The sequence below is a fragment of the Eschrichtius robustus genome, chromosome 5, assembly GCF_028021215.1.
Source record: "Eschrichtius robustus isolate mEscRob2 chromosome 5, mEscRob2.pri, whole genome shotgun sequence".
Classification (NCBI taxonomy): domain Eukaryota; kingdom Metazoa; phylum Chordata; class Mammalia; order Artiodactyla; family Eschrichtiidae; genus Eschrichtius; species Eschrichtius robustus.
Genome location: NC_090828.1, coordinates 81,337,108 through 81,362,386, shown reverse-complemented (window position 1 = coordinate 81,362,386; position 25,279 = coordinate 81,337,108). Strand labels below are relative to the sequence as shown.

Sequence of the window (25,279 nt, the reverse complement as noted above, 5' to 3'; positions counted from 1 at the left end):
CTATAGAAAAGCAATAAGATGGCAAGCGAACGACGCATATAAATTAAGATATATATCTATATTCTAAGTAAGCTGGACAATTCAACCCTAGTAAAATTTTATTGCTCTCAGTTTTAATTGAAAAGGGCAGAATCCGAATAAAGGATAGAATGATGATTGCTTAGTGTTACAGTGACACCTTGATCTCATTTCTTCAGGTTTTGTTTATATACCTTGACTCAGTCTTTGGAAGAACATAGTATCACCATTAAGTGTGGCCTCAGTGGCCAGACTGCCTGGGTTTAAATCAACTCCTCTACGTATTTGCTGGACTTCAGTTTACTCACAATGGAATGATAACAGTGCCTACCTCATAGGGTTATGAGGAGAATTACCTGATATATACATATATATATATATATATATATATATATATATAAAGAACTTCAACAGTACACAGCCAATAATGTTAGTTATGTTAAGGAGATTTTGAGCTATAAAGACATATCTTGGTTCACGAGAGGCCAATTTACTTACATATCCTTTTTTTTTTTTCCAAATCTGAAAGTCTAGCCTGTACAGCATGACCCAGTAAGGCTGCACTCTCATACCTGGCGTTCGCTGGTATCAAGGAAATGCTTCTGAGCTTCTGCACCTGACTTACTTATTGTTGCATTCTGGCAGCCAGCCCCTTTCCTCCTGGCAAAAATAGCTGCGTTTCATTAAAATTCAATCTTTCTTGATACCGTCTCTGCTGGATGTTAGAGGGGACTGCTAGCAGTGGAGCTTTAGCAACCTAATTAAGAATGGATTTGGGTTGAAATTTTCTAAGTACTATAAAATTACAGTCTGTAAAGTTTCTCTCCATGTCTACCCACTTCCTTTTGCCCTCGGCTCCCTGTTTCTCCCCAGCTCATCCCGCCGTCACAGGAGCTGGGCCGAGTCTCCGTGGCTTTCCCGAGTTGGACACTGACATGACTCTGGCTTCGTATTTCAGGTGCAAGTCCTCTTCCGACGTCCCGAGTCCCCGCTCCCGGGCCCCCTGGATGAGTGACGCCTCGGTCTGCCATGGAAGCTGGCCCTGCCCTGGCCTGGCTCCTGCTCCTGAGTCTGCTGGCTGATTGTCTGAAAGCTGCTCAGTCCCGAGACTTCACCGTCAAAGACATAATCTACCTCCACCCTTCAAGTAAGACTCCATTCTCTTCGCTGCAGAAATGTCACTTGACTCCCAATAAGATTTGAAAGTTGAAAAATGGCCGGCAGGAGGCAGCCTTCCACTCAGGGGAAACCCGGTGATTTAATTGCAGGGGGGCGCGCATGCGACAAAAACATGCGTTGTGTTTCACCCCCCCCCCTTTTTTACAGGGTGTTTGTATTCGAAGGTGAATTATTAGGCTTGTTTTCTCTGTTCCCTGTACCCTCGGTCGCTCTGATTCTGAACACCCTCCCTCTGACTCTGCCAGCCCTCGGTCAGTTATCAAAGTCAACCAACAAGTCCCGGGGAGGAAGGTGTTTGTAAAAGATCAGGCCTTTATAAGCAAGATAATAGCTGGCCTTCCTGTCTGTGCATCTAATTCTCAGTTTCAGCATAATTGCCTCCCGCCACTTCCTATTCCCTATCCCTTTCAGTTTCCTGTGTTTAAGAATTATCTTGGGAGTATATAATGATGTGTGTCCCAGGTCCCTTCCCTGGAGTGTCTGACTGCATCTATCTGGGTGGTCCCCATGGATTTTTGCTTTCAGCAAGAATTTCAGGTGCTTCCGCTGTTGCCGATATTCTAAGGATCACACTTCGGGAAACACAGCAGCTTTCCTTCTCTACTGGTCACCATCTCTGTATTTATCTCATCTCTTTTACTTTTGCTTGATTCTCTGCTGGAATGCCCCTGAGCTGGGTATGTAGTGCGTGGGCTGACCTTTAGCATTCGCCCCGAGGTGCATTACTCTTTTGAAATGTTCTGTTCGACAAACATTTTTGAGCCTCTACTGTGTGTCAAGCATTGTGATCGGAGTGAAAAATGTAAAGGCAAATCAACCATAGTCCTTGCTTTTGAGGATCTTGCAATCTACAAGGTGGAGGCAGTCACCTGGGCTCCTTCAATGCCACATGGTTAGAATATTTAACGTCTCCGTGTTCTGGTTGAATGAGAGGTGGTCCAAGGAGTGCACAGGGGCTTGGAATCTACCTGACCTCGGGTTAGGACCTCCCTCAGCTGCTTCATAGCCTTCTGACTTGAAATAAGTTCCCTAACTTTGTGAAGATTAAATAAAAGAACGCATACAAAGCACTTAGCACTGTGAGCCATAGGAAATGCTCAATACATGTTAGGGGAATCTTTAAAGTGTTGATTTCTACATTTCTAACATGGTTAAAATGATACATACCCTATAACATTGTTTTGTGGACTAGAAATAGTATCTGTAAAATGCTAGGCACATACATAACAGGCAATCAGATGCCTGTTACTTACGATGTTGTGCTAATTGGCTCAGACAGTAAACTGAGGATACTGAAGGTACATCACTAATTTTTTAAATCCAGATATACTTTTAACCGGCAGCCAATAGTTGCTTTAGACTTATTGCTGTTGTACGCTCTCACCAGTATAGGCTGGTGCCTACTGGTTAGTTGTATGGAAAGCTTATCTGGCTGCTTGTTTTTGCAGGGCAGTTTATTTTAGTAACATTCATGAAAAGAAGGTGCTTTGATAGTTTCTCTGTTTTCTAAGATTGCATTTTGTTCTTTTCTCCGAACAACCATGCTTTTTTATTACAGTTGGTGAACAAAAACCTAGGTTTCAGTCTCTTGGGTTTGTTTGCCAGGACTTTCAGCTTCTGCGGAATTCTTTGTCCGCTTCAGCGACAGACTCAGAAGTCACTGGGCCTCAAAACAGACCCACACCTGGCCTTCTCTGAGGCTGTGATTGTACACGCAGGGTGGAAAGGAAAATTAAGAGGGGTGGATTTAAGTGACCAAGAACAAAACAAACACACTCTGCTTCTGCCCCAGGGGTATGGTGGGTCAGTGCTGGCGTTGAGTGGACCTCTATTTGGAAAGTCCATTTCAGAATGGGATCTTTGAAGGATGAGCTCTGCCAGGCCGGAGGGGCAATCACCTGTGCTCTTTAGAAATTGATGGAAAAGTTCCATTCATGTGACCTATGTTGATTAAATAGAGCCATGGCCTGGTTAAAGAGAGCTCACTGTAAATAAAGAATTGATGGAGTATTCTGATGGCATTTTGGAATATAGAGAAGGGTAGAAGCAGTTGTTCCTAAACTATGTGGTATGTAGATGATTCACCAGCAGGTCTGGGCTGAGTTCTCTTTCAGAGTCTCCATAACTGGTCCCAAGGAATATAAGTTCTTGCAGGATTCAAGTTCCTGTCCATGGTTCCTACTTGGCCAGAACTTTGTTTATTCTGACCACTTTAAAGCAGAGTTAACTTCACATTTCCCTGCACTATTTCAGAAGTTTTTGGTGTTGCTTGCTTGTTTTTACACTTTGATTTTTTAAACGGTCATGGTCGTCTGCCCTTGAGCAGCACCCAGTAGACTATGTTTAGATGAAGCGATCTCTCCACAAATAAGCAGGTTTCTGTAGAACATAGACCACAAAAAATACATGAAGGAAACATGGGATTATTTTGATTTTGAATTATTAATATAATCGCCTCACTTTGTAGATGGAGACACAAACAGCTTTCCTGGGGAGTGAGCCAGATTCCATTAATATTAGATACTGCTCAGAACCTACCCAAGGAGAAATGCGGTGATGCCGGAGATGTGAGAAGATACACAAGTTTTCCACACCAGACGAACATAAACTCATTTCTCCTGGGCCCCGAACAGCCCTCAGAGATAACAAGTGGGATGAGATTGGAACCCGGGCTGGGAAAGTTCAGCCTCCCATGACTAATCTCCTTTGCTCTCTGGTTCCCTAATCTTTGAAGTTTCTAAGCCTTTAAAAGAAATAAACTTTATGGCTTTCAAACTTGAGGCACTGTCCTCAATAACATTCTTTTCTATCATGTGTATGGATATTTTTTCTTTTTCATGTGAAAAATGATGAATTTCTTCCTAGCCCATGATTAAAGTACCAAAGCCTAATAAAAACCTTCGAAGCCGGAGTTTGTATTAAGAGACATGAAGCTACTTATTTGGTTGTTAGACCTCATACAAGATAGCAGAATTTAACATCCTAAGTGACTTCAACATGTTCTTGGCCTCCTTTTCATTCCTTGTAATAGAAACCTTTCCTGGGAAGTTCAGTTTTCCTCTGGTTGCATATTCTGAGTCTTTCCTTAACTATGTGGACCAAAGAGCTATCTCTCTACAGGGGGCTTGTTTATGCCCAGATAGTGAGCCAACGAAGTTTTCCCATAATTCTACACTACGTAAGTCTTAGGGAGTGAGGGGACTTTCTAGAAAGGTACCAGGAAATGCATTTCTATCAGAAATATGTTCATGGTATTAAAATTATACTGACAATATGTTGTTGCCTAGTGGACTGAGAAGATCAATTTATTAGATTTCTAGAAATTTTGTATTTGCATCCAGTTTCCAAAAACAATGGAAATTAATTTGGCAAGAATGAAAAAAAAGAAAGTTTGGATGCATTACACATCAGCATACGGTTCAAAACAAGATTCTCTTCTCACTACGGTTTTGGTAACTGAAGGCCTTTGTCCAGGCAAAAGTTCCAAGGGATGGAAACAAAGACGAAATCTTTTCCGATGCCTTACAAATGAATTATGGTCGGTTGAACCATGGCTGACCAGGAGAGTTAATGGACAGATTATATTACAGGAAGTAACTGGGCACTTTGGCTTTTCTCTTTTTCTTTACAATAACCTTCTCTTGAGGGACCAAGGACTTATGCCCTGAAATACAGAGTACTAAGCTTATTAACTCTGTGATCAAGAGCCAAATTAGATTCATTCGCAGCTGGGGCCACAACGATCTGAAACCCTACTTGCTCTGTAATGCTTTGAAGTAACGAAGAAGAAAACTGCACATCGCTTAGAAACCTCTTTCCGTCCTTTTTAAAAAAACTTCTTTGTCAGATTCAGTATCAGTTAGCAAGTTACTGGAGATAGTTGTTCACCTGAAGACCTTGTTTATTAGCTAAATATTTCCAGAGGGGGGCGTTTGACCATTACTTGGTATTGTGCTGTAATTTCGACTGAAAGCTGAGTCTGTTTTCAGAGATTTGTCACTGAAAAGGGTTTGATTATGCACTGATCAGTACTACCTGCCAAGGTGTAAATACAAGTTCCTGTAAGCAAATATTAGACTGTCATTGTTGAGAATGCAACAGATATGAAGTTGTGGATTTAAAAATAAAACTCACTGAAAAGGAGATCATTTGGTTAATTGGCAATGATACATGCTGATAAACACATTCAGAGATAAATGATTTTAAACAGAGCTTCATTTTGCTGCCATAGTGCTTTAGCTCATATTCCTGTTTTAATTTTGACACACTCTGAGTTGATTTCAGAGTCCAGGCCTACTTGTATAAGAAATGGCAGTATTTCATTTAATATGTCACTAGTCTTGCAAAAGATAATTTTGAAGAGTCTATTAATCCAAATCTGGGAACACTACAACTTATTAGTGCTAGGCTTTCAATAAGTTTATTCTTGGAACAGCTGGATCGCCAATCTTCATTCAAAGTTCTTAATTTATCTCTTTGATGGGAAAGTTTCCAGGAATAGCTAATCCAACATTCCAGCTGAAAGTTTTACTGGCTGCAGTGACAGGCAGATAAAATTGGATACTCTAGTGAATTAATCGCACAAGCTGAAGTATTATGGTTAGCTTGCCGTCATAAACCTTAGTGAATACAATCATTTTTTGAGAAATGCTGTTCTTTAACAAATTATTTACATCTTTTTTCAAAATTCCTGCTTTAATAATTCTACTTCAAATCTTACAAACTATTTTAAAGTTCTGTCTTTTACACTTATTTATATATTAAATAACTTAAAGTGGATAGTGAAACTATTTTTTATGTATCCAATCAGGATAATTTCCTAAAATATATTGTATGGTTTTTAATAATGGTATTTATAAAAATAATCTACTTAAAATGTCTGTAAGAGTATTGAATGCCTTTGGAATATGAGGACCTACTTATTTATTTATTTATTTATTTATTTATTTATTTATTTATTTATTTATTTATTTATTTTGGTCGGGTGCGGCATGCGGGATCTTAGTTCCCCAACCAGGGATCACACCTGTGCCCCCTGCATTGGAAGCGCGGCGTCTTAGCTGCTGAACCACCAGAGAAGTCCGAGAACCTATTTTTTAAAATTCTTCAGGCATGTACTTGCCTAAACTAGAATCTTTAACTCAAGTATAACCCACCTATCTAGGCAGTGGGATGTGAAGACATAAAAATTTTCTATGTTTAGTTTTACAAAATAGTTGATTTCTGTTTATTATAATTACATGATAGAGCATGTTTAACCAGAGCGAATTTTCCTCATTGGGAATGCAGTCGTTGGATGGCTATGCCTAGGCTGCTTTCCATCCCTCATTTTTAAGAGGATCCTTGCTCTCAGCCTCATTCTGTTTATGAACTTGAGTCACCAGCCACTAGGAGGAACATAGAACTCTCAAATGGGCCCATTAAAAGTTTCAGTTACCTGTCTTTTTTAGACAGTTTATGACCTTTGATCATGTTAGGTTATTGGATATTGTCAGAGTCAGCTCTGTGAAATATTACAAGCAAATGCTAGGATGGGCAGCTATTCTAAGCAAGGTGAAAATCAAAGTTATATCTGACCCATAATTCTGGCCTTAAGCTGCTGCCTCCTCCTTCATTTATTTTTGATAACATACTTAATTGGTTCCATGTGGGCAAAGTAATTTACCGTGAGATGATTATTTCCACCAGTGGGACATGCAGGCTCAGCCATCTGCGAGGGAGAAGAGTTGGCTCCTGCAGATGAGGTGTTTGTGTGTTTGCAGCTTTCAAAGAGGCCAGGTAGTTTTACAGATTAACACACACACACACACACACACACACACACACACACACACAAAGTTCTGTCTGTGAAAGGCGAAACTCTAAGCAACAAAGCAAGCAAATGATTAAAACTAAGCACCAAGTGAAAGTACATCAGGGAAAAGGACAGAGATGGCCTGGCCAGACATTCCTTTTGGATCCTGGTCCTTAATTACCAAGGAGACCCTGGCGTGCTGGGCGCTCTCCAGAACCTGACTCCCATGGATGCATCCCGCCTGAACACAAAGGCAAGGCAAAGAATACAAGTACCTGGAGGACAATCCCTTCAGAAGGCCGGAAGAGGCAGCTCAGGAGTGGGGAATGGAGGGGATAGATAGGAGCAGCTTCCTGGAACATCCCCATGTGCCCTTAGCACTCTGCCCCGTGACATTGGCCGTGGGCCCCCGGGGCCCCTTAGGAGGTTCACCTCTGCACAGGCAGCATGTATCTTAGCAATGAAGACTCTTAGCTGATATTTGCTATCCGCTGAGATTCTTAACCACGTCAGGTCCAACCAGATAAAATTATCAGATTGAACCAAAGAAATTTTGTAGGTAAGAAATGATCAAGCATCAAGAAATTTTTAATGATTGAACCTAATACTTATATTTATTTACACGATGATATGTCTACAGAAGTTGACACATAAAAGTAAATCATAGGAAATCCAGAGTGCCTTTTTTTAATTGACATTTTTATTGAGATTATTGTAGATTCATCAGCAGTTGTAAGAAATAATATTCAGAGATTCCACATGTACTTTACCCAGTTTCCCCCAATGGTAGCATTTTTTAAAACTGTGGAATAATATCACAACCAGGTTATTGACGCTGATACATTAGTCTACTGGTCTTATTCAGACTTCCCCGTTTTACTTGTGTTCATTTGTGTGTGACTCTGTGTGTGTGTGTGTGTGTGTGTGTGTATTTAGTTCTACATAATTTTATCACATGTAGGTTTGTGTATCCATCACCAAATCTAGACACTAAACGGTTTCAATAGCACAAGGATTCCTCCTGTTGGCCTCACACCCATGTCCCTCTGACTCTCCCCCCACTACCTGGTAACCGCAACCCCTGGCAACCCCTAATACTTCCTCCATTTCTAAAATTTTCTCATTTAAAAAATGTCACACAAATGGAATCATACAGTATATCACCTTTTGGGATTGACTTCTTTCACTCAGGACAACTTCCTGGAAATTCATCCAGGTTGTTAAATGTATTAATAATTCATTTTTATTGCTGACTAGTGTTCCATGGTATGGATGTACCATGGTTTGTTTAACCTTCACCCATTGAAGGACATCTGGGTTGTTTCCAGTTTGGGGATGTTACAGATACAGTTGCTGTAAACATTTGTGTACAGATTTTTGTGTGATTGTAGGTTTTCATTTCTCAGGGATAAATGCCCAAGAGTGCAGCTGCAGAGTCCTAGGATAGTTGCATGTTTAGTTTTTTAAGAAATTGCCAGGCTATTTTGAGAATCCTTTTTAAAAAATAAAAACGTCTCACTTCACCATGCAGGATTCTGTGCTCAGTCTAAAAAATTAAATCTTCTCTCTTGATTTTTTTTTTTTTGTAGCCACACCATATCCTGGTGGATTTAAGTGTTTCACCTGCGAAAAGGCAGCAGACAATTATGAGTGCAACCGATGGGCTCCAGACATCTACTGCCCTCGAGGTAAACGCTCAGTAGACACATTGGGCTGCCCAGAGCTGTCCACAAGTGAATGGCCTGTTGACTATGATGCGTGTATAGAGAGAGGCATGCTTGCAAACTCAACCACTTCTCTTGTCTAAGGCTATTAGTAGATCTTTTATGCTACATCAGTACCTTATCATCAAACATTGTCAGAGACATAAACTGATCCATAGACTTGCCCTCTTTCTTATGAAGCATCGTTGGAGCTCCGAAAGAGGTGAGTGGTACTTCTCACCCCCAGGCCCAACAAATGCCGGATAAGAAGAGAACAACCAGCCTGTAATCCACTCTTCGAAGCATTAGTCATTGCCTAGTAAATTCCTTTAAGTAAAAATATGAGTTGTTGTTCATATAAAGATCCCATTTATTACATATCTTGCCAGAGGCTTCTATCCCGAGACTGCATGAAAGCTAGAATTCTGAATGTCATCATCACACAAATAAAAACCCTGAGCTTTTTAAACTATTAAGTTCTCTTTGAGGGATGAGATGAATGCCCAATCAAATCATGAAATTTTGACCCAAAGGCCCGTTTCAAAATGAAATAGATGCTTCATATTCATGTTCAGATCTCTTTTATCCAATTGAATAAAAAAGACGGTTACATTTGGATATGGAGTCACTGTTAATTGGCTGTTTTGTGTTTGAAGGAAAGTCAATTCATTTTGATGGGTAGGTGATAGGATGGAATATTTTATTGACAAATGTTTGAGCATGTAGTTAGATGGGCTTCGCTGATGATCTAATTCAGTTGTTAAAATGACTGAACACACCAACACCAATCTGTTATTTTTCAATGTAACGCAAGAGCTCTTCTACTCAGCCCAGCGGAAGGCACTCTGTTTCCCCTGGAGGACTGGACATCAGGAGAGCATGGAAACTGCAATGAAGGACAGGTGTCAGCTACCTAATCTGGTGCTATTTATTTAACCCATGAGTCTCCACCCAGACTGCCCAGGAGAAATACCTGTGGGTCTTTTCAAAACCACCTGGACCTGCGTCCTACCTAGACCAGTGGTCCTCAAACTTCGGCATGACCATCATTCCCTGGAGGGCTTATTTAAATACAGATTTCTGCCCCTAGTTCTGCCTTCCCCCTCCTTCCTATAGGTCTGAGATGGGGCCTGAGAATTTGCATTTCTAAAGCATTCCACAGTGATGCAGATACTGCTGGTCTGGAGACCAGGCATTAAGAACCACAGCTCTAGACCAACTGAGCCTACATCTCTGAGGTTAGGGCCCTGCACCAGTGTGTTTAAACAGCCCAGGTGATTCTACTGAACAGTCAGGGACAAGAACCGCTGGGAGCTCCTCTCCCCACTCATAGAAAGCAAAACGTGCTGTTGTCATTTCTAGGTTCTTCTTATTTACTTTGAGGAGTAGAGATGTTGGTGGGGTCCCAAAAGACCACAGGGAAGAGAAAAATGTGGAGACACTGATAATCGGCTTATTCACAAGCTAGGTGTCCAGCCATCCAGGTAATCAAAGAGAAGTTCCGTCCGCGTTGCCTTCTGCAGTCACGCACTCATTCCGGAATCAGCGGTGTTTTCTAACATTACGACAGGGTGAATGTTTGGGTGGGTTGCTGACGGACCTGATTAAACCACTGCTTCTCAAACTTGGCGGGACATTGAAATCACAGGTGAAAACACTGGGGCCTGGGCCCATTCCCAGAGATTCATATTTAAATGGTATGGGTGCAGCCGGGCATTTGAATTTTTGAAAGCTCCCCGGGTGGTTCGAATATGCAGCAAAATTTGAGAACCACTGTAAACAGTGACTCTGGACAAAAACAGGATAATCTGCTTGTGTAGCCAATAACCTTTGGGCTGGTTCCTGCTGGGACAAAGCTGGCAGATGAGCTTTTGAAGCTGCTGCCACTGGTTAGAGCTACTGTACAGGAAACGTGACAGCGCTTCTCTCAGTATTGCCCTGGCAGAGACGATACAAAGGAAAAGGAGATTTTGTGAACTAGTGCTCTCTTGGGCCTTGGGCTGTATTTCACAGAGGCCCAGTTCAAGTCTGAAGGTGTACAAGTCTACCTCTGTCACAAGGGGAAAACAGGGACCCATAGCACTCTGCTTGAATTCTTCTCTGGAAATGAGGAAGTTCCATCTTGATGTGTTCTTTCCAGGTCAAAATCTATCCTTCTAAAGTACAGACACCTGGAAGTATCTCAGGTCTTTACACAATTTCTCCTTCTCCCCTTTTTTTCTCCCCCTTTTTATCTTTTTGTCCTGAAATTTATAGGAATAAATGGAAAGCGATGCCTTGAGATTCTTGACATAGAACCACCATGCCAAAAACCCTTTGGGGGATTATGCAGTGAAAGATAGGAATCAAGTTTCTTCTTTCAAGGAGCTGGCAGTTTAGCTGGAAGATAAGATCTGAACATATCAAATGTCAAAAATAGCAGGACAAAGGCATGTGCCAGAGGAAACATGGCATTAAATGCTGTGGGAGTTTAAGGGAAGAATTGCAGTTTTGGGGGGTGAGGTGGCCAGTGACAGCATCACGGGCTGGGGAGATGGCAGCAGCCCGACAGGCGGGCAAGGCGGGTGGAAGAGGGAAGGGAGCATATCTTCCAGGAAGTCGCTCAGAGCAGAGGCATGGAGTGTACCCGTGTGGGCTCAGTGGACGGGGGAGACCTGAACTGGGTGTAGCAGAATGTGCTGGGGAATAATAGGAGCAGGATAGGGGAGCCAGGCTATTTTTGTGGGGCCTTGAACATCAGGTAAGGAGTGAGGACTAGCGCTGTAAACTGAGAAGAGAGAATTCCTTCTTGTCCAGCCACGTTTGCCATGAACCATCAGCATTTCCTCTGGGTTCTCGCCAGATTTTTTTAACAATGAAAACAATGCTATTATTATTAGGTTAAAATATAAAATGTGTCTACTGAAAACTACTGAGTAAGCCTACATTTTTTTTTTCTGTGTATTATTAGTTTGTTTGAAGCAGCAGTAGGACTACCAACAGGCTTGGTAAGGGCAGCTCAGTAACTGCTGCGGAAAGACGTCCTGACTTTCTGCGACGTTCCTCCGTTTAATGTTGGTTTATTTTGTGATCTATTTAACGAGGTTATAGTTATCACATGATGTGAAAACAACCGGTTGAAAGTGAAAACAAACATTTTGTGTAAATATTGAATTTATCTCCGTGGAATAAGCTTGCATCCCAAATTGCTTAGGAGATTGATTGAATTTCAAGTTCCCTGTCACTCTGACTTTTGAAATGTGTGTTATGTAAGTACTTCCTCCTGCATTACATTGTTATTGACTTTGGCGCCTACAGATTCATGGGACCGTACTCCCTCCCGGAAGTGAGAATTTAAGATGCCCCCTATAATGGACTGCCATTGTTCACCTCCTCAACTTCCATTTAGTCTTTGGCCCCTGAGCACTTCCTTTGCAATAACCTTAATTTCATCAACTGCTCATTATAAATCAATGCAATTTTCTTGTCGCTGTGAACCAGAATGGTAAAGGATCTTGAAATCATATTCTATGAGGGACCAGTTGAAGGAATTGGTGAAGGCAAATAAGAGTTGAATGTCCCGTGTTCAGGTCCATGTGGTTTTGCCTGTGACTTTTCTCTGTGTTGAGAGATTAAAAGCTCCTTGAGACAGGGACTAAGTGTGGGACTGTCTAAGTGTTTATTAAGAGTCTGTAGAATTAAATGTCAAGTCAAAAACGTGCAGTTTTTTTTGTTTTTGTTTTTTTTAAATTTTATTTATTTATTTATTTATGGCTGTGTTGGGTCTTCGTTTCTGTGCGAGGGCTTTCTCTAGTTGCGGCAAGCGGGGGCCACTCTTCATCGCGGTGCGCGGGCCTCTCACTATCGCGGCCTCTCTTGTTGCGGAGCACAGGCTCCAGATGCGCAGGCTCAGCAATTGTGGCTCACGGGCCTAGTTGCTCCGCGGCATGTGGGATCTTCCCAGACCAGGGCTCGAACCCATGTCCCCTGCATTGGCAGGCAGATTCTCAACCACTGCGCCACCAGGGAAGCCCTGTAGTTTTTTAAAAGGCTTGCTCTGTTCAGGATACCTAAGCCGCTACGGATTTTATGTTCCTGCTTAATTATGAAGTGCAGATGCCTCCCTCAAAGGCAAAATCTTCACTGGAAATTATTGCTGATATAAAGTCAGACCAAGAGAAATCTTGAGATAGAGGGACGCGTATCCTTTTAGTTCCAGCTTCTATGCTGCTCACTGTTTTTCTGTGAAAGTAAAGAAAAATCTGAGCATGTCCCTTGGTGGCCCTTTCTATATTTGTTATGTGGTATAAGCAGAGAATATAAATGTGATCCCCAGTTCAACTGAAGACAAGCCCCGCGGTTACAGATTTTCAGGAAAGACTTTTTTATGTCGACTTTTTTCAGCCCAAGCCCAGGCTGAGACAGACAAGGTTTTCGTTGACTTTACTTAAGGGTGGATTTTTTTCTCTTTTAGGCAATGTTACACATAGGATATAGCCCTTCAGGGTTTCTGCCATTATACAGGGGTCTCTACACTACCTCTACACCCCATGAGGACCCAAGGCCTTGCATCTTCTTATCGTTTCTCTATTAACCTTCCCCTCTCCCACCAGGGTAAAGAAGTCAGTACGTTCCTCAGTGTTGGCCCCTGGGATTTCCCTTACTTTCTGGAGAGTTCATTTGTACGTTTACAAAAGGTATTGGTTATACGTTATCCAACACTTCTGCCTGCTGTGTAATGAGGTAGTGTTCAGGTGACCTATCTTGTCATATTGCTAAATGGAAATCTTAGACTTCCTCCTTTTTTATAAAGCAAAAATTTTTAAATTAAAGTTTAACATACATTCTGGAACGTCCATAGATCGTAAGTGCACAGCTTGTTGAATTTCCCCAGCATGAACATGCAGTGTTATCTGCCACTCGTGTTAAGTCATAGAACCCCAGAAGGCCACCGGAGTCCCCCAGGCTTTACACCCCACCTCCCAAAGGTAATGCAACTGTGACTGCCATGCAGATTTATATAAATGGAACCACACAGAATGTCCTCCTTTCTTTCCCACATTCTATATGTGAAATTCATCAGTGTTTTTTTGAGTAGCAAACTCATTCTTTCTCCCAGAAGTACAGCAGATCATTATATGAATATACTAAAATCCATCCATTCCACTGTTGATAGGCATTTGGATTGCTTCCACGCACAGCAGTCTTGTACATGTCTTTTGGTGCACGGATATATGCATTTCTGCCAGGTCTATCCCAGGAGGTGGGGTGTGGGACAGGCGGTACTCATGCTTTGCCTTTACTGGATTTTGCCTAACAGTTTCCAGAGTTGCTCTACCAACTTGCAGTCTCCCCAGCAGTGCCTGAGAGTGCTGGTTGCTGCACAAGCTTGCCGACACTTAGTATGGACAGAAGCAATAAAAGCTAGAAGTAGATGGAGCGACGCTTTTAAAGCACTGAAAGTATATAACTGCCAACGTAGAATTCTATACCGAGCCGGTCAGCTCCCCTCCTCCTCCACATTCCCTTGTCCCCTGGCTCCCCTGCTCACTCTGCATTCCTGTTTGCAACTCCCAACTCCCTCTAGACCGACAAAGGTTCTGCTTAGCTTCTCGGCCCCTTAGCAGGGCTTTCTGCCTGTCTTCTCAGCCTCTTCACCTGTGCAACTTCTGAATCAGCAAGTGCCTCGAGGGCAGAACAGGTACAGGGTGTTGGGCTCAGCTTACTGTGTTGCTGGTTTTGCTGGTATCTTGTTCTTCAAATCCCATCTACCTTGACAGCTCACCTATGCTTTCATAAGATTTTTGTTGCTATTTTCATTTTATCCAGCTATTTTAATTTTATCCTACCATTTCTTGGTTCTTCTCAAGTGGCATTGGAATTCTCAGAATCACTCTTCAGTTAGAATTTTTCCAGCAACTTTTTAAACAAAAGTTCTTCTGTCAGCCTAAGCAAGGTATTTTTTTGTACCCTGAGAGCATCTGACCTACTCCAATTCAGTGTTTTTGTCTAAGTATTTTCTGTTAACACAGTTGCCTCAGATAGGAAGCATCCATTTGATGCTTTTGCCTGTTGCTTTGATTTTAACTACTGTCCACCGTAAAGTCCTGTTTATCCTCACTAGCTTTGCATCCTTTTCCAGCCACCTCCTTGGCCTTTGTCTGGAAATAAAAACATTGCTTTCTGAGTTTCAGTGATTTGCTTTAAAAGAGAGATTCCTCAAGTGATCCTGTCACCTGTCCTTAAGAGCTGTGGATGGTTTTTTTAAAAAAGAGAGAAGTATCTGTTTGGTGGTTTCTTCAAGAGATGCTGACTGCAGGGTAAAGGGGAGCAGTTATGAGTCAATCTGGTTGATAAGTATTTATTTTAAATTTCTGCCTTGAGAAATTCCTTACTTGGGAAAGAAAAGAAAAAACTAGGAACTACTAGTCACTCAGTGTTATGGGAGATTCGTCCATTTTGTTAGATCTACTTCTAGGCCGTTCATTCTCATTGCTGTGTGAGTATATGCCATAACTTATTCATTTATTCTACCATTGGGCATTTTTGTAGTTTCCAAGGGTTTTTTTTTTTGTATAAAGAATTCTTCTATGAACATTCTAGTACTTATCATTTTTGTTGGCTATATATGTAAGGGTGGAATTGCTGATTCCTAGAATATGCATAGATTCAGTAGATCCTGGCAAATAATTTTCCAAAGCAGTTATACTGTGTGTAAGTTGCACAACTGATTTAAATATAGTATTATTTCACTTTCAAATTGAAGAGATCACTCAAACTACAGAAATGGAAGAGGTGTTATAGATATCATTAGAACTAAGTTAAAATGTTTTGATTTGGTTCAACCTTGAGTTGTAGAAGTCAGGTACATGTATTCTTCCCACCCATCCATCTCTATTCTTAATACATTAAGCACCTGCTATATTGTGCAAGGTCCTGTGCTGTATTTGGGGAGGGTGGGGCAGGGAAATGCAGACATAAACAAGAATGGACTTTATTCTCAAGAAGATTATAATCTTGAACAGTAGATCTTAACTGGGAGTGATTTTGCCCCTCAGGGGACATTTACTAATATATGGAAACATTTCTGGTTGCCACAGTTGGGGCTGCTACTGGCATCTAGTGAGAAGAGGCCACAGATCCTGCTAAATATCCTACATTGTACAGGTCAGTCCCCCAAAACAGAACTAGCTAGCTCAAAGTGTCAGAAGTGCTGAGGATTTTTGGAAAGACAGAGCAGATGTATTTTTCTATTCTTCCTTCTAAGTACAACTAAATTCCTGAATATTATATATATGAAAAAAAAATAAAAGACTCTGAAAGATGGAGAGAAAAAGGCAGACTAGCTAAGGACCTCAAGACCCACGGAGGTGAGTTCTCTGGGTTTTCTTTTTGTCCCATATATTCCAGACTTGGAGATGAAGAAGCTGGCAACCTGGAAATGCCACAAGTACCAAAAAAATAAATTCCAGCGAAAGTTTGTCCTCCATAGCCAAAGGACCAAGAAGTGGGTAGCCTAGAAAGACAGAAATCTTCTAGACAATAATCACTCTACTCCAGCCAAATACCACAGAAAAAAAAATTATAGGTCCCTCACCACGAGCTAACAAAGTCTTACACTTCCACACTCAACAGGCTGTGATGAGACACACCAACCTCTCCTGAGATGCTGTCAGAAAAAAGTGAATAGGAGAGACCTTTATCCCCCCTAGGTGGTAATGAGGCCTCCCCCATGGTGTCAGTAGAGACCATGTCTGGGGCCTGGACTTCTACCCTCATCCAGCAATAATGACATTGTTCTCCCCCTCCCTGTTGGGGTTGTGTCAGAGGAGGCCTAGTGGAGAGTCAGGACTCCACTAGTGCCCAGTGGTAATGAGGCCACACACACACATCTGTAGAGTGGCATCAGTTGAGGCTATGTGGGGATCATTAACAAGGCACTCCTACCACTCTCAGCCAGCAAGGTATCATAGGAGACCAAGTGAGGAGCTGGAAATCCCACTTCCACCCAGAAATAATTAGGAGAGCCCTCTCAGCTGTGAAAGGAGACAGAGTAGGGAACCTGGACTTGACTGCTACCTAGCAGTAATGAGGCAGCAGCCCCCCTTCCCCTACTGGGACTGTGTCAGAGGACATTAGCTAAAACAGAAGGTTTAAATAAGATCCAGATGACTATACTACCCAAAACAATCTACAGATTCAGTGCAATCCCTATCAAACTACCAATGGCATTTTTCACAGAACTAGAACAAAAAATTTCACAATTTGTATGGAAACACAAAAGACCTCGAATAGCCAAAGCAATCTTGAGAAAGAAAAACAGAGCTGGAGGAATCAGACTCCCTGACTTCAGACTATACAACAAAGCTACAGTAATCAAGACAGTATGGTACTGGCACAAAAACAGAAATATAGGTCAATGGAACAGGATAGAAAGCCCAGAGATAAACCCATGCACATATGGTCCCCTATCTTTGATAAAGGAGGCAAGAATATACAATGGAGAAAAGACAGCCTCTTCAATAAGTGGTGCTGGGAAAACTGGAGAGCTACATGTAAAAGAATGAAATTAGAACACTCCCTAACACTGTACACAAAAATAAACTCAATATGGATTAAAGACCTAAATGTAAGCTCAGACACTATAAAACTCTTAGAGGAAAACATAGGCAGAACACACTATGACATAAATGACAGCAAGATCCTTTTTGACCCACCTCCTAGAGAAATGGAAATAAAAAGAAAAATAAACAAATGGGACCTAATGAAACTTAACAGCTTTTGCACAGCAAAGGAAACCATAAACAAGACGAAAAGAGAACCCTCCGAATGGGAGAAAATATTTGCAAATGAAGCAACTGACAAAGGATTAATCTCCAATATATACAAGCAGCTTATGCAGCTCAATATCAAAAAAACAAACAACCCAATGCAAAAATGGGCAGAAGACCTAAATAGACATTTCTCCAAAGAAGATATACAGATTGCCAACAAACACATGAAAGGATGCTTAACATCACTAATCATTAGAGAAATGCAAATCAAAACTGCAATGAGGTATCACCTCACACGGGTCAGAATGGCCATCATCAAAAGGTCTACAAACGATAAATGCCATAGAGGGTGTGGAGAAAATGGAACCCTCTTGCACTGTTGGTGGGAATGTAAATTGATACAGCCACTATGGGGAACAGTTTGGAGGTTCCTTAAAATACTAAAAATAGAGCTACCATACGACCCAGCAATCCCACTACTGGGCATATATCCTGAGAAAAACATAATTCAAAAAGAGTCATGTACCACAATGTTCATTGCAACACTATTTACAATAGCCAGGACATGGAAGCAACCTAAGTGTCCATTGACAGATGAATGGATAAAGAAGATGTGGCACATATATACAATGGAATATTACTCAGCCATAAAAAGGAATGAAATTGAGTTATTTGTAGTGAGGTGGATGGACCTAGAGACTGTCATACAGAGTGAAGTAAGTCGGAAAGAGAAAAACAAATACCGTATGCTAACACATATACATGGAATCTAAAAAAAAAAATGGTTCTGAAGAACCTAGGGGCAGGACAGGAATGAAAACACAGACATAGAGAATGGACTTGAGGACACAGGGAAGGGGAAGGGGAAGCTGGGACGAAGTGAGAGAGCGGCATGGGCATATATACACTACCAAATGTAAAATAGATAGCTAGTGGGAAGCAGCCTCATAGCACAGGGAGATCAGCTTGGTGCTCTGTGACCACCTAGAGGGGTGGGATAGGGAGAGTAGGAGGGAGTCGCAAGAGGGAGGGGATATAGGGATATATGTATACACATAGCTGATTCACTTTGTTATACAGCAGAAACTAACACGACAATGTAAAGCAATTATACTCCAATAAAGATGTTAAAAAAAAAAAAAAGATCCAGAATGTCATAACATAATACCAAAATGTCCAGGTTTCAATAAAAAAATCACTGTTGTACCAGGAAGATCTCAAACAGAATGAAAAATGGCAATTAATAGATACCAACAATGAGATAACTACAAAGATGTTAGAATTACCTAACAAAGATTTAAAGCAACCATAATAAAAATGTTTCAATGAATAATTACAAACACACTTGAAACAAATGAGAAGTAAAGTCTAAGCAAGGAAATAGAAAATATAAAGAAGAACCAGATGGAAAGTGCAGAACTGTAAATACTGTAACTGAAGTTAACACTGAGTGGATGGGTTCAACAGTAGAGTGGAAGAGAGAGGAAAGAATCAGTGAACTGGAAGGTAGAACAATAGAAATTACCACATCTGAACACCAGAGAGAAAATAGAGTAAAAAATTTAAATAAAAACAAAAACAGAGCCTCAGGGATCTGCAGGAGTATAACAAAAGATTTAACACTGTGTCACTGGAGTCTCACAAGAACAGAAAAAGTGCAGAGCTGAAAAAAGTACTCAAAGAAATTATGGATTAAACCTTCTAAATCTGGTAAAAGATGAAATCCTGCAGATTCAAGAAGGTGGGTGAACCCCAAAGAGGATAAAACTAAAGAAATCTACACAAAGACACATAATAGTCAAACTTCTGAAACTAAAAACGAAGAAAAAATATTGAAGGAGCAGGAGATAAAAAACACCTTGTAGGAGAAAAATTATTTGAATGGCAGAAAAGTTCTCATCAGAAACCTCACGGAGGATAGAAGGAAATGGCACAATGTGTTTCAGTCGTTGGAAGAAAAAAAGTCAATGCAGAATCCTATATCCAGAGAAAATATCGTTTGAGAATGAAGGGGGAAATCAAGACATTCTCAGATGAAAGAAAACTAAGAGAATTTCTCACCAGCAGACCTACCCTAAAAGAAGGGCTAAAGTAAGTTCTCTATACAGAAAGGAAATGATGAAAGAAGGAAACTTGGAACAGCAGAAAGGAAGAAAAAACATGGTAAGCAAAAATATCTTTGACAATACAAGATGACTGTCTTTTTTCTCTTGAGTTTTCTAAATTATGTTTGATGGTTGAAGCAAAAATTGTAATGCTAATGTGGTTCTAAATGTATGTAGGGGATAACTGAAGACAATTATATTACAAACAAGAGAGGGTAATAAGACATGAACAGAGGTGAGATTGCTATACTTCACTCGAACTGATAAAATGATGCCAGCAGACTGTGATAAGTTATGCATATAATTTAATACCTGAGCAACCACGAAAAAAGACACACACACACAAAACTATACAAAGAGATACACCCCAAAACACTATAGATACCTCAAAATGGAATTCTAGAAAATGTTCAAGTAACCCACAGGAATGACAGAAAAAGAAAATAGACAAAAAACAAACAAAAAACCCAAAATAGAACAAACAGAAAATAAAAATTAAAATGGCAGAATTAAGTGCTACATATAAATAATTACATTCAATGTAAAAGTGAAAGGAATGGATTGGCAGAATGTACTAAAACACATGACCCAACTATATGCTATCTGCAAGAAACTGTGTGTGTGTGTGTGTGTGTGTGTGCGTGTGTGTGAATTTCATAAAAATTGTATTCTCCAATAGTTGATTAAGCTCTCTTACCCAGTTCTGATTTTAGTTGAATGCCAGTGAGTCTCACAGGAAAAGACTTTTGTTTCACAGCCTCTGGGAATTCCATGCAGTTGTGGAATATGAGATTTAGAGGCTGAAAGTAAACTGGTAGAAATTCAAATCCATCTTTTATCTTTTAGATAAAAGTCTTTGAAATCCTTTTAGTGTGAAGTTATCAGCAGGCTTGATTCTCATATAACCTCATTACTAACCCAAGGATTATTCAAAATGCATGGCAAGCATGGCTCTGGGGCTGAAACTCAGTTTTTATCAGTCCTACCACCAGTGATAAGCCACATGTGGTCCACCTAGTTCTGCTTGGGAAATTCTGCCTGCTTGCCCCGTCCCCTCACCCCGCCTTGGAGATCACAATACAAATTCAAGGCTTTCGTAAGTTATCCACTAAAGAAAGCTGCTCAACCTTGAGCGTTTCCAAAACTTATTGAACCACAGAACCCTTTTCCACGTTAACATTTCACAACTCACCTCGGGGTTTTGCGAGGTAAGAATGGATATTTTCAAGTGATTGATGCTTCAGATCTAAGGTCTTTACTGCTGCAAGTAATGGGTTATTCTCAATATATCTTTGTTGTATGGATTGGACTTGGTGAAGTGTAAGAAAAAATTCTTATCCAGTCTTGTCACTGATCACCATTTTCCCCCCCGGAATGGCGAGAATTGGCTTACTAGGTATTGGGCTTTTGCATATATCGTCTTGAAAAAAAAACCAAAAAAAAACAGGTTCATCAATTGTTTCTACTTTCACATAATGGAATAAACTTCCAGTTAATAAATTAAAAGAGAGTTTGTTATAGACATGAAAGTATGAACAAAAAGTGGTTATATCATGTTCACCAATTGTTATTTTAAGGCTTACCCTTAAAACAAGATAATTCAATACTTGAGGGACAAACCTAATTTCCCAAACTGAAACCATGAAATGATTTACTTATTCCATAAATGTATGATCTTATCTGCTCAGATTTACACTCGGAGCAATAAAACCTCTGGCAGCTGCTCCTTGTTGTCTGAGGGAAGAGGAGACAGGAGATAAGAACGTTCCTGTATTTATTGCTTTCTTGAATGTCTGAGGTGGGAGTGGGGCTAAGAAAGGCGTCCCTAGCATGGCCTTTAACATCCAAGTCTGATACTAAATAAGTAAACCAGTCCTCTTTGAAAGATGTGGTAAAGCTCTCAGGGCACTGGCCTCCATTTGTTAAACCCCGCTAAAGTCTTAAAAAATAAATTAAAAAATCATGCCATCTCCTCTTCATCAGAAAAACAACCACTCCAATTTTGAAATATTTTCGAGCTTTGGGAGAATCATTGCCAGGTGCAAAACCTTCAGGTTTTCTTGTGAGTTCATAGGGTGACCTTACTTTTACCCCACTCCAAAGAGCCCCCAGGATCTTGAGCAAGCTAGCGACTGCCCTGACCTGATCCCAAGTGACGAAATTCTGGTCGGGGGGCAGTGTGGAGACAGCATTTAGGGGAGGGCATTGACACAGACTCAGTTCAGGTACACACACCAATGTTGGGCAAGTCTTCGCCCTTAGCGAGACTCAGGCCACTCAGGTTCTGTCGGGTGGGGATGTCTAGGAAGAATATTAAAACCCCTGATTTTCATGACTCCCAAGATGTGTCTATGTGGTCTGTATTAGCTCCTTCTCAGGGCTGAAAATTCCTGAGCTTTCTTCTCTTGATGTTAGTACTTTGGTGAGGGGAATTTTTATTGCCTAATAAATAATGTCATAGAAGGTCATAATTCCATATTAGCCACTAAATATCCAAAATGTATAAAGCATGAAAAGTTCAGTCCAAGATATGGATGAAAAACAGCTCAATGACATTTCTTAAGAATTCTTCTTTTTTTTTTTTTTTTCAGTCTAAAAGTGGAGCAGGAACTTTCTCCTAAATCCCAGACTTAGAAAGCTGAGTACCACCTGGAGGCCTTAAAGAATTACACTGACAAAGCCATTTTTCTTTAAATTGCAAGTTAAAAAATTCTCCATAGAATTTTGGAAGAAATCTCAAGTTTTCAGACGCCTAAGCTTAGAGGGACTCTAGAGAACTCACTTCATGGTCTTTGTCTGCCTTTTTGGAAAGATACTGAAATCACGCTGGGGAGAGATGGTGCTTCTCGATCTGGAATACCTTTATTGTTGGGTTAGTTTTCTCCTGTCATGAATTGTAGGATCCAGCTATGCTCATAGGCAAGAAGTTCTCTTTTGGATAAAGTCATTTTCTCCAGATACAATGAATCTATTTTTAATTATTCTGTCTTAACTTGGAAATAGATGTTTCCCAGTCGTGTGTGTGAGCACGCACACACACACACACACACACACACACACCAGTCTCCCCTATAGTCTTTTCTCTCCTTGAAGGTCTTTGTTACCTGCCTCACTTTTTTTCTTTTAACCTTGTGTTCTTTGAATGTTTTCACCCCTTCGTCTTCCTGAAAATTACTATGACTCTTGCATCCTCAATCATCGCTCCAAACCTCTCCTCCCCTAAAAATAAAAATCAACACAGTGGCAAAATTTGTTGGAAGGCAAAGAGTTATACCACTGGGTCTTGGTTTATGGAGATTTTATGGGCAGAGAGACCAGTATTCTTCAGAAGGCCTCCTTTCTGCCACAGTGAAGTGGATCTCTCCAAGGAGATCTTTGGGACCGGATATCAACTTAACACAGTATATGTTCCGGATGCTGTTAGATCCTAGTGTCGACGCTCCTGTTTCCCTTTCAAGCAGGTTGGGCTAACATTTCCCGTCTCAATTAAAACATATTTTCTCTGTTGACAGAGACTAGATACTGCTACACTCAGCACACCATGGAAGTCACAGGAAACAGCATCTCTGTCACCAAGCGCTGCGTGCCGCTGGAAGACTGCTTGTCCACGGGCTGCAGAGACTCCGAGCATGAAGGCCACAAGGTCTGGCAACAAAGCAAGTGACAGGACAGCATAGTCAGCCTTCCTCCTCTCCAGATGCCCACCAGGGTTCATGAGCCAATCCTTAGTCCCCCACATAGGCTGGCTTTTGACTGTCTTTATACCATTATGACAAGATGCTTCCTTTCCTGTTGGCACTAAAAGAATAAAAATGTATACTAGGGCACAGGATAACTGGTATAAATTTTGTAAACACAAGACCAAGAGGGTATTGAAATTACTGCAAGCCCTTTCTTCACTCAGAAGAAAGTAATAAAGTTACCAAAAGGAACAGGAGCAAGGGGCCAGTTATGCCCTCATGGTAGAGCATTGCAGGTGTACCAACAGTTCATTCAGCTGAAGATGGCCAAGGCAATTTAGCTTTGATAACTTTCTGTAAAGTGGGGTTCATATCTTTATTGGGATGCTGATTTGGGGAGGGTATCCATTGGCTCCTGAGTCATTTGAGCAGGTGACAAGAGGACCATCTCCTTGTGGGTTTACTTTCCTTACACTCCCTCTGGTGCCTGGTCAGAAGCACTCAGTGTAAAACAAACTTAGAAGGCAGCCTTGCCTTCTATGGAGAAGGAGAATATAGAGACTCAGAGAAAGGCAGCCTGACTCATGGTTGGAGTGGGGGACGCTCCTGACTCTCTCGCCCGTCGTTCCGAGCTGGCTTTACCTGTGATCTTGTATATCAGCCCTTGACCTTTATTTGGAGGCTGCCCACTTCTCCCCATCAGGCTGCCTTCCTGGTGGTTGGGGGCAACTCCCACTCTTACTGTTAGTAGGGACTTCTTTCTCTTAAGAAGACACCCAATTTTCAAGTAACTTGTCAAAAACACAATTAATTAAATTTTTTTCAGTTTTATTGAGAAATAATTGTCATACATAATAAGTGAAATATGAAAGGTAATCCCAAGGGTTTTACTTGACCTGCCCCCTCCCCCAAGCTAAGCTTGGCTTTCAGGTTATAGTGGCTACTTTAGCAAAGTGGAAGCTATAGATCAGAGAAGTGATGTCATGTGCTCAGGTGATACAGCTAGTGACAGAGACAGAATCCAAACTCACTTCTGACCTCTAGTTTCTCTCCTCAACATTATAATGTCTTCTTAGCCCATGTCAACTGTGACCAAACTCAGACCTCTGCAGGATAATGACTGTATAGGATATTAAGCATCATAGAGTTTCTAGAACATTACTGTGCATATGAATCACTTGGGGATCTTGTTCAAATGCAGATTCTAAATTGCTCAATTTGGTGCAAGTTTTGAGATTCTGCATTTCTAATAACTTCCCAGTTGAAGTTGAAGCTACAGTACTTTGTGTAGCCAAGGCCTAAAATAATTTCTGTCTATAATCCTTTTGGGTTTATTTTTTCTTATGATGCGTGAGGAAAGCAGTATAAAGCAGGAGTAATTGCGTAAATGAAACCCCTTCAAATTTTAACTCACCCACTGGAATGGAGCTAACTATGCAGACAATTCTAATGAAAGTAAATATTTAAGTTTAAATTCACTGCGTTGTAGCCACTTCACTTTCACTGTGAAAACTTGGCAAATGAACGTTTACCATGAGAGTGTCTCTGAGAAAGGTAAATATTACAATTTCCATTTCATAGATGGAAGAGCTGAGACCTAGGAAGACTGTAAAACTGTGTAATAACCACATGGTAGGATGTCAAAAACAGAATGCACATTCCTAGAAGTTTAGTCTGGGGGACGGGGGTTTATTGTGATAAACCAGGTGAAATTTCACCCCCCCCCCGACCTTAAATGCAGAGTTGGTGTCTCCTTTGTAAAACAGGTAACTCTCATTTGAGTCTTGCTGTGAGGGAGACAATTCCTTCAAAAATCTCTGGCCCCCTCCCAGACCTGCCAGCTTCTCATCACCCTTCTTTTTCTCTTCCTTTCTTTCAGGTCTGCACTTCCTGTTGTGAAGGAAATATCTGTAACTTGCCGCTCCCCCGAAATGAAAGTGATGCCACGTTTACCACAACGTCACCCATAAATCAGACAAATGGGCACCGAGGCTGCATGTCAGTGATAGTGTCCTGCTTGTGGGTGTGGTTGGGACTCACGTTATAG

General features: G+C 41.0%; 1 protein-coding gene across 1 annotated transcript; it reads left to right on the top strand.

The window, feature by feature from the left end:
* The first annotated feature begins 1,047 nt into the window (after positions 1-1,047).
* On the top strand, positions 1,048-25,279 carry LYPD6 (LY6/PLAUR domain containing 6). Its single transcript, XM_068543989.1, has 4 exons — positions 1,048-1,165; positions 8,581-8,679; positions 23,065-23,195; positions 25,112-25,279. The coding sequence occupies exons 1-4, from the start codon at positions 1,048-1,050 to the stop codon at positions 25,277-25,279; spliced, it is 516 nt and encodes a 171-aa protein (XP_068400090.1).

Excerpts from the sequence above, each read along its gene's own strand:
- LYPD6 (XM_068543989.1), top strand. The coding sequence starts at position 1,048 with ATGGAAGCTGGCCCTGCCCTGGCCTGGCTCCTGCTCCTGAGTCTGCTG. Across the intron at positions 8,680-23,064 it reads AGACATCTACTGCCCTCGAG|AGACTAGATACTGCTACACT; the intron begins GTAAACGCTCAG and ends CTCTGTTGACAG. Across the intron at positions 23,196-25,111 it reads CCGAGCATGAAGGCCACAAG|GTCTGCACTTCCTGTTGTGA; the intron begins GTCTGGCAACAA and ends CCTTTCTTTCAG.